This window comes from Gopherus evgoodei, chromosome 8 (genome assembly GCF_007399415.2).
Source record: "Gopherus evgoodei ecotype Sinaloan lineage chromosome 8, rGopEvg1_v1.p, whole genome shotgun sequence".
Lineage (NCBI taxonomy): Eukaryota > Metazoa > Chordata > Testudines > Testudinidae > Gopherus > Gopherus evgoodei.
Genome location: NC_044329.1, coordinates 57,269,634 through 57,279,717, shown reverse-complemented (window position 1 = coordinate 57,279,717; position 10,084 = coordinate 57,269,634). Strand labels below are relative to the sequence as shown.

Below are 10,084 nucleotides of genomic sequence, written 5' to 3'. Positions count from 1 at the left end.
ATAAGAACAACAACACTTCATTCCCAACTCCCACCACACATTCAAGTGATTCGTAACCCAACCCCAGCCAAAATCTATCACTTGGGCAACACAGCTCTGTTTGCTGGATACCTAGGTAGATTAGGTGTGAATGTAAATATAATCTGGTCCTGATTATATGAAGCCTTTCCCTCCAGCCCTCAGCTCATCATTAGCTGTCAGGGAGAGCTCATTTAGACTTTGCTTCAGATCATTTGAAATTATTAGGTTGGCCAACATCACTGAAATGAATGCACTGACATAGTCATAAAAAACAACAGGTGTATCAGGAAGCTAGTCTTTGTTCATACTTTTCAAATCTATTATACTTTCAGATACACGTATTTGATCACACACTGTATATGCTTTTAAAGTATGTATTAATGTTTCAATTTCAATTCAAATTTCCAAACAGTCACTAAATTGGCATGTTTCAGAGTAGCAGCTGTGTTAGTCTGTATCCGAAAAAAGAAAAGGAGTACTTGTGGCACCTTAGAGACTAACAAATTTATTTGAGCATAGGCTTTTGTGGGCCCACTTCATCGGATGCATAGAATGGAACTTATAGTGAGGATATATATATACATACAGAGAACATGAAAAGGTGGGAGTTGCCCAACCAACTCTAAGAGGCTAATTAATTAAGATGCGCTATTGTCAGCAGGAGAAAAAATAACTTTTATAGTGATAATCAAGATAGCCCATTTAAGACAGTTTGACAAGGAGGTGTGAGGATACTTAACATGGGGAAATAGATTCAATGTGTGTAATGGTTCAGCCATTCCCAGTCTCTATTTAAGCCTAAGTTGATTGTATCTAGTTTGCATATCAATTCAAGTTCAGCAGTTTCTCATTGGAGTCTGTTTTTGAAGCTTTTCTGTTGCAAAATTGCCACCTTTAAATCTGTTACTGAATGGCCAGAGAGGTTGAAGTGTTCTCCTACTGGTTTTTGAATGTTATGATTCCTGAAGTCAGGTTTGTGTCCATTTATTCTTTTGCATAGAGACTGTCCGGTTTGGCCAATGTACATGGCAGAGGGACATTGCTGGTACATGATGGCATATATCACATTGGTAGATGTGCAGGTGAATGAGCCCATGATGGTGTGGCTGATGTCATTAGGTCCTATTATGGTGTCACTTGAATAGATATGTGGACAGAGTTGGCACTGGGCTTTGTTGCAAGGATAGATTCCTGTGTTAGTGTTTTTGTTCTGCGGTGTGTGGTTGCTGGTGAGTATTTGCTTCATGTTGTGGGGCTGTCTGTAAGCAAGGATAGGCCTGTCTCCCAAGATCTAGGAGAGTGAGAGATCATCTTTCAGGATAGGTTGTAGATCTTTGAGGATGTGCTGGAGAGGTTTTAGTTGGGGGATGAAGGTAATGGCTAGTGGCATTCTGTTATTTTCTATGTTGGGCCTGTCTTGTAGTAGGTGACTTCTGGGTACTCTTCTGGCTTTGTCAATCTGTTTTTTCACTTCAGCAGGTGGATATTGTAGTTTTAAGAATGCTTGATAGAGATCTTATAGGTGTTTGTCTCTGTCTGAGGGATTGGAGCAAATGCAGTTGTATCTTAGAGTTTGGCTGTAGACAATGGATCGTGTGGTATGTCCTGGATGAAAGCTGAAGGCATGTAGGTAAGTATAGCAGTCAGTAGGTTTCCAGTGTAGGGTGATGTTTATGTGACCATCGCTTATTAGCACAGTAGTGTCAAGGGAATGGACCGCTTGTGTGGATTGGTCTAGGCTGAGGTTGATGGTAGGATGGAAATTGTTGAAATCATGGTGGAATTCCTCAAGGGCTTCTTTTCCATGGGTCCTGATGATGATGTCATCAGTATAGTGCAAGTAGAGTAGGAGTGTTAGGGGATGACAGCTAAGGAAACGTTGTTCTAAATCAGCCATAAAAATGTTGGTATACTATGGGGCCATGCTGGTACCCATAGCAGTGCCGCTGACTTGAAGGTATATATTGTCCCCAAATGTGAAATAGTTGTGGGTGAGGACAAAGTCGCAAGGTTCAGCCACCAGGTTTGGCATGTAACTAGTTCACAACATTGGGAGGGGATGTTGGAGAAATTTGGGGGAGGGGGTGTAGGGAAATCACTGGCACCAGCTGTCCTTTAAACGGCCAAAAGCATACTCAACAGTCATTCTGCACCGACTCAGCCTGTTGTTGAACTGCTCCTTGCAGCTGTCAAGGCTCCCTGTATATGGTTTGATGAGCCACGGCATTAAGGGGTAGGCAGGGTCTCCAAGGATCACAATGTGCATTTCAGATCTTCTGGTCCGGGAAGAAAGTCCCGGCTAGCAGCTTCCTGAACAGGCCTGTGTTCCAAACGATGCGTGCGTCATGCACCTTTCCAGACCAGTCTGCGTTACTGTCTGTAAAAAGCTCACTGTGATCCGCAAGTTCCTGGAGAACCATTGAGAAATACCCCTTTCAATTTATATACTCGGTGGCTAGGTAGTCTGGTGCCAGAATTGGAATATGCGTGCCATCTATCGCCCCTCCACAGTTAGGGAAACCCATTTGTGCAAAGCCATCCACAATGTCATGCACGTTGTCCAGAGTCACAGTTCTTCTGAACAGGATGCGATTAATGACCCTGCAAACTTGCATCAATACGATTTCAACAGTAGACTTGCCCATTCTGAACTGGTTAGCGACCGATTGGTAGCTGTCTGGAGTAGCCAGCTTCCAGACTGCAATCGCCACACACTTCTCCACTGGCAGGGCAGCTCTCAATCTCGTGTCCTTGCGCCACAGGGTGGGAGCGAGCTCTGCACATAGTCCCATAAAAGTGGCTTTCCTCATTCAAAAGTTCTGCAGCCACTGCTCGTCATCCCAGACTTGCATGACGATGTGATCCCACTACTCGGTCAGTGCTTGTTTCCTGAGCTCAAATGCAGTGTTCCATGGTGATGAGCATGTCCATGAATGCCACAAGCAATCTCGTTTCTTATGCCTTATGTGCGTCGACATTATCGTTGGACTCCTCATTGTCACTTTGTGGCTTAAGGAGTAACTCGACTGCAATTCATGACGTGCTGGCGAGACCCATCAGCATATTCTTCAGTAGTTCAGGATCCAAAAGGGAAGACAGAGCGCACAGTACAAAAACCATTGAAAGATGGCACCAAATGTGAATGGAAGCACAGGGATTGCTGGGATGCGAACCGATGCATCATGGGGCATTGGGACAGGACCCAGGATGCTCTGCACCCCCCGCGCATCCCACAAGCCTCAGCACCAGAATGGGAAGAGGTGCTCTGTGGGATAGCTGCCCATAGTGCATTGCTCCAAATACCGTGGCAAGTGCTGCAAATGTGGCCACGCCACTGTGCTTGCAGCTGACAGTGTGAACACGTGGCAGCGCTTTCCCTGCTGCTGTCTCTGAGGGCGGGTTTAACTCCCAGCACTCTACATCTGCAAGTGTAGCCATAGCCTTAGTTAGAAGGGGTTTTGGCAAAAGAGGCCTTCCCCAAAAGGCTATTTTTCCTGAGAAGAATTATTTATATTATGGTATAAGATTTTCAGTGAGTTTCAAAGGTGTATTTACTTTTGTATGTTTTGTGACATCTCTTGCATGAAATAAACACTTAATTGCAGAATGGTTGCAGCCCCAGGACTGTCTGTTTTTCCCCATGCCTCAGCACTGCTCCCCACCTCCCACTCAACTCACCTAAACTCCTTTTTGGACTTTCAACCACAAAAAGTTACCATGTGAGTGAAGACCTGGCAATGCCTTTCTGGACTGCTCTGGCAAGAAATGCAACACTAGTGCAAATATTTACAAGAGTGGCCAGCAATCAGGGGCCTGCCCATTTCTTGGGTGTCCCTCTTGAAATACCTTAGACCTGATTTTCAGAGGAGCTCAGCACCCACATCTGCATCAGCTGGGTCTGTTGTTGCTCAGCACCTCTGAAAATCAGACTCAAGGTGTCTCAGGCTGGGCACTGAAAATCAGTAGCCACTTCTGAAAGTGTGGATGCTTGTCCCTCATGTATACAGCCCCTGTTGCTCTTGTGGTTACAACTGTAGCTGGCCAGCAACTCCCATTGGCACCAATTGGAGTCAGGGTGCTTGGTATTTTTGAAAAATCAGCCCAATCTGTCTCAAGACCGGCACCTAAAATCAATCACTGGTGGATGAAGTAAAGAGATGGTGGTGGACCAAGAGACCACACAAAATTCAGTTTTGTTTGTCTGAGACTTTCCATGTGAGGGAACAGCTGAGAGGTGGAACCTCGGTGCTGCAACATGGTTCTAAGCTTGTCCATTGCTTTGTATGTATCTCAGCTTCTCAAATTCCAGTTCAGGCAAATTGCCAGGTGCAGCACCATTTCAATCCAACCTGCATGTGTGATAGGCCTGCCATATGGCCCAAGTTTCCTGTTACCTCTTTTCAGTAGTATTTACAACTGATAAGACTAGTTAGCATTGGTCAAACATATATCAAAGACTATATCTGCAAGATTTATGTTGCTCAGGGATGTGAATATTCCACCCCCTGAGGGACATAAGTTATACCGACATAAGTGCTTGTGTGCACCGTGCTATGTTGGCAGAAGAGCTTCTCCCGCTGACATAGTTTCTGGTTTTTTTATGCTGGCAGGAGAGCATAGAGCAGTGGTAGACAACCTCAGCCCATGGCCCATCAGGGTAATCCACTGGCAGGCCACGAGACAGTTTGTTTACATTTGCACGGCTGCTTGCAGCTCTCAGTGGCTGAATGGTGAACCATGGCCACTGGGAGCTGCGGGCGGCTGTGCAAATGTAAACAAACTGTTTCATGGCCTATCAGTGGATTACCCTAACGGATCATATGGAGCCCGTGGGCTGCCCACCACTGGCATAGAGTGTCTTTGCCAGATGCACTGCAGCATTGCAGTTATAGCGGTACAGCTGCACTGCTGCTGCACTGCTACAGCATTGTATGTACAGATCAGGGGTCAGCAACCTTTCAGAGGTGGTGTGCTGAGTCTTCATTTATTCACTCTAATTTAAAGCTTTGCATGTGCCAGTAATACATTTTAACGTTTTTAGAAAGTCTCTTTCTATAAGTCTATAATATATAACTAAACTATTGTTGTATGTAAAGTAAATAAGGTTTTTAAAATGTTTAAGAAGCTTCATTTGAAATTAAATTAAAATGCAGAGCCCCTTGGACTGGTGGCCAGGACACGGGCAGTGTGAGTGCCACTGAAAATCAGCTCACATGCCGCCTTTGGAACACGTGCCATAGTTTGCCTACCCCTGGTATAGACCTGCCCTGAGTCACTGACTCTGCAGTTTACACTCCTCCAAGTCTGCGTATTTACAGATCAGTGACCCAATTCAAGTGGGAGGGAATCATTGTCATGTTTAGGTGGAAATTAGTGCAGCTGAATCTCCTTTCAAGGAGCAAGGCAATTGTGAGAACTTTCAGAGGCAAGAATCCAAACTAGAGAACTATGAAGTCAGGGAAGCTGCTAATCCTGTAAGGGCACTGCCCAGGTGTCTTACTTTGAATGAAGACTTTGCTTTTGTTTACACACAAGAGATTTACATGTTTAATGTACGCAACATCTACTGCTGAAGATGTCTTTGTCAGCAGACAAAGGCCCCAACAGCAAAGCCATTCTGCATGGCTTTGGATGTATTCACCCTTTATTCCAGCAGTATATACTCCTGCAGTGTTTAAAGCTCTACTCCTAATACAAAGACTCTGCCACTGGTAATACTCATTCAGCCAGGCTTCCACATTTCAGTTACTATAATCCCAGAAAAAATAAAGGCCCTGGAGACACTAACACAGAAGGCCTCTATCCTCAGCTCAAAGTGCCTCAGAGCCAATTCTCTATGGCACAGGGTGATGAACGTGCAGTTATTGGATCTATTAACAAAGTAGAGTGAATAAAAATGCTTCTGCCATTAGCCCAGAGCACATATTTCTCTCTCATCAGAGCTGTATCCTTTGCTGTGACTTTTCACAGTTACATAAATATGGCCTATTTTTTCCCCTGAATTAACATCTTGCTCTCTAAGTTTAGGCTTTCACACACACATAAAACAAACTGTCTGATTTCTCACACACAGCTGGAACCTTGGCTCACACAGGAGGAACTGTTCTGTTCCTGCAAATATAAAGCATTCACAGTTAGTGACTGACAGATGGGGCTAAGTCTGTCCTGTGAGTGCCCCCAATACCGTTACAGCCTGTAAAATTCTATGCACCATGGTGTGAACCTTTCAGAGAGGAACCATCCATCCCCATCTCCTCTGTTCTACTGAAAGCCAAAAACTGATCTTGTAACCATGCTCTGAGAGGAGGCAGATGGTCCTATGGTTATATGCTCCACAGAGTGGGTGGATGGTTACATGGCTTGGAACACAGAGCAGATGGTCATGCACTTCAGAAAGGAGAAGGCTGTGAGTGGTCTCTTTCAAAAGAAACTCAGTGTAACATGCAAGTGCTGAAATACCTGGAGAAAATGTGGATAGTGAATGTTGCTTAAAACCTTAGAGCTCTGGGGGAGAAATCTCAGACAGCACTATTATGGATTATTTGTAGTACTACAGAACCTACAGGCCCCAACTGGGATTGGGACCCTAATTAGTTAGACTTTTTAAAACAAAAAAAAAGGCAGTCACTACCTCAAATTGCTTATAATCTAAAATCCCAGAAAATCTTTCAATTTCTGGCCTAAGTGTGTGATTTTTGTGCACCACTCATCACTATGGTACCGGACACCTGGTTTCCAGTTTCATGTGAGGTCTATTCACAGGGGTGGGCAATGACTGACCCAGTCAGGTTTACATGGTGGTTCAGCTTCTGCTACCTGGGGATATTTGTGTGACCTTTTCCCCGGTCTAGTAATATTTAGGGCTGAGGAACCGAGATCAAATTAGGAACCAAACCCTGATTTTGAGTCAGTTTTGGGCAAACCTTTTGCACAGTCCTAATATTTATCCCAATATTCCTTCTGGGAGGAGCTACTTTCTACACGGTATCTCTAGTCCATTCTGAGCTCCTTCCATCTTGTTCAGGCTGGACTCAGCTCCATACCTCCCCCAGAGTGTTGGTTCTTGCCAAGGAGGCTGTCTTCATATTTCTTCTCACCTCTCCCAGTTAGGCTGCAAGGGGCTTGATCTGGATGACAGGGGATGGATCTTTGAAAATTGCCCTGTTCTGTTCATTCCCTCTGAAGCACCTGGCATTGGCCACTGTTGAAAGACAGGATACTGGGCTAGCTGGACAATTGGTCTGACCCAGTATGGCCATTCTTATAGGATAGCTATCTGCCCAGGTTTTCCCAGGATCATCCTTTTTTGGAGGTAGCTGTTCCAGGAAATCTGTACATTTCCCAAGGACATTTAAAATCCTGTTTTTTGTCATTTGCGTCGCAATAAACCACTCAACTCAAATTTGATCAAAGGTCTGCATGAAGGAGAGGAGTGGTAAGGAGCTCAGCCCGAAAGGGGAAGGCTCACATTGTGCCCAGTCCGGCAGCCATGCAATACAGCTGCCTTTCCTCAGCTCACCTGGCCCCACCACCCTGCTCCTCTGTGCCCAGTTGCCCTTGCTCTGCCCACCCCCATAGTGTGACCACAGCACCTTCAACTCGAGAACAGGCTTGGCCAGGCCAATAGGGGGTGAAGGAGCCTGCCTTACTGAGAAAGCAGAGACCAGCTCCGTATTTATCAACTACACCTTGATTCACCCTCACATCCCTGCTCCCCACACCTGTACAACGCACCACGCCACTAACTCTGGCTCCTCCTCTTAAAGGTCCTGAGTTTTTGTACTTCAGGTGGCAACCTTTACCACAGAGCTCCCTCTGTCTCTTGCAGGATGGGGTCTGACTCCTTAACTCCAACCCCTTGTTTCTTCTTTCATATTCTGTGGTTGCCCCCTCATTTCTCTAGTCCTACCCAAGTCTCTCTCTGACATCTTGAGATGGGGCTGTACTGAACTTCTCACTGCCATTCATTAATGGACATCTTGCCACTAGTTCACCTTTATTTCCAGTGGGCCAAATCCTTCCCCTAGAACCACATCTGAGCAGCTGGGCTTGTGCAGGAAGCTGCATGGGGCTGGAAAGGAGATATCTCCACCACCTCCCCCAATCATCAAGGGGCAGGGAAGCCACTCTGCAGCTGCTATGGCAGCCCCATGGTCTCTGGCCCTGCTTCTCATCTGCCCCACTCCTGTCCCCAAATTCTGCTGCCTGGAAATGAGGAAGGAGCCGCTGTGGAGCCTTGGATGGACTCCTAAAATCTTCACCTGAGGGCAACAGATCCACATTGCTTTTGCTGCAGGTAGGGCCCTCTCCCGCTGTGGATCAGGGGTCAGGAGCTGTCCAGTTTTTAAAACATTAATTATTGTTCCAGTGTTGTTTGCCTGCTGTGACTGAAATACAGACTGATGTCTCCCATACAGAGTGACCCATAAGGGAGCCATGTTCCTGTGGCTGAATATCTAGGGCCTAGGCCATGAAGCATGATGATAGCCTTGTGGTTAAGGCATATGACTGTGACCCAGGAGGGCCGAGAGACCTATTTTTTTCTCTGATATAGACTACCGAGTGACCTTAGTCAAGTCACAAAGACATATGAATGAATATGTATATAAATGACACTGGAAGTGGTGCGTGCTCTCAGTGTAACAGGTGGATTGTGCATTGACTGACACACGGGAGACCTTTCAAAGCTTGCAGTGAGTTTTTCATTGCACCACACCACTGATTTTTATTAATGGCTGCCAGAAAACTAAATCCCCAAGTGCCTCTATGAAAATTTATGGCGCAACCTGGCAGCTTGGCGCAGGAGGCTAACAGGATGAGGGGGGACCCTGCCAGGAGAGTATGTGATAACCTAACCATCTCACCCATTTCTTTTTATCATCATGAGTAAACCAAGTGTCCAAAGCCAGATCCAGCCCATCCAGGCAGTACACCATTAGATCTGAATAAAGAAGAATAAGGGTGGGATTTTCAAAAGTGCCTAAATGAGCTAGGAGCACAAGACCCACTCACTTGCAATGGGACTTTGAAAATCCCACCCTAAACGCTCGAGAGGTGGCAATCTGTGCCTTTCCCTGGGGAGGATTATGGCAGGATCCCTCGGATTTGGGGACCATTGTTGGAGGAGCATCGAGCCCAGGACCAGACAGATGGCATCACACACAGCTGATTGCTGATATCTGCTGCAGCAGCCGAAGAGGAGGAAATACATCCTGCTCCATGCTGCCCCACTCAATCCCTTTGGTCCCATTATGGCACGACCCAGGCAAAAGGGACCATAGGCAGCTGCTGAAAGCTATATGACCCGGGTTCAGCAGGTGTACACAGCACACTCTCCTGGTTGTCTCAGGATGCCCATATCTTTAGTGGCTCTGGGGCCAGAGTAGCCCTAACCGATCCCCTGTTCTTCAGCTGTGCACAGGCTTTCTGTTTGTTTTATCTCCAGGAGAATGTGAATCTAGAAGCATGAGCACAACCACCCACTGTTTCCTATAACAACAGTCTATTTCTCACCTCTAGCACAACCCTTTCCTTCCCAGGTTATTAAACCAAAAACCAGATAAGTCCTAACCCTCCTTTCTTCCCGTCCTCCAGTGATCTCCTGGGAATCATTCTCCCCTCCCCTCTCCCACCACCGTATGCAGAAACAAGTGAATTCTGGGGAGTGAGCCTTAGGCAGCAGCCAGTGCACTGGAATAATGAGAGCTAGACAGGCTGTGCCATCCTGCACAAGTCTCTGTGTGTCTCTATCCACTGTGTGTGTATGCATCTGTGAGAGCGTCCTCTCTCTCTCTCTTCTCCCCCTTCTCTCTCCTTCATAACCCCCTCCTCCTTCCACCAGCTCTTGTTCTTTTCATGAGATGCAGAGCTAGGAAGCTAGGAGAGTAGCACGGTGCTGCAGTTATTCTAGAGATAACTGTGGTCAGGCTGGCTGCCCTTCACGCTCCCCGATGTACCAGGAGGCGGTAGACCCTGTCATTCAGGGCCTCGACGAGCCATGCCCATCAAGTACCTGCCAAAACCACGTAGCCACCACCATGCTGACAGCTACAAGACAGGTAAG

The 10,084-nt window shown here is 46.4% G+C and overlaps 1 protein-coding gene across 2 annotated transcripts in view; it reads left to right on the top strand.

The window, feature by feature from the left end:
* Positions 1 to 9,901: 9,901 nt before the first annotated feature.
* The window catches only part of RGS8 (regulator of G protein signaling 8), a 39,981-nt gene continuing 39,798 nt past the window's right edge, over positions 9,902 to 10,084 (top strand). For both annotated transcript variants that reach the window (XM_030573996.1, XM_030573995.1), the window contains exon 1: positions 9,902 to 10,079. In XM_030573996.1, coding sequence (XP_030429856.1) covers positions 9,972 to 10,079 — 108 coding nt within the window. In that variant the 5' untranslated portion in view covers positions 9,902 to 9,971. The remainder of the gene's footprint in view (positions 10,080 to 10,084) is intronic.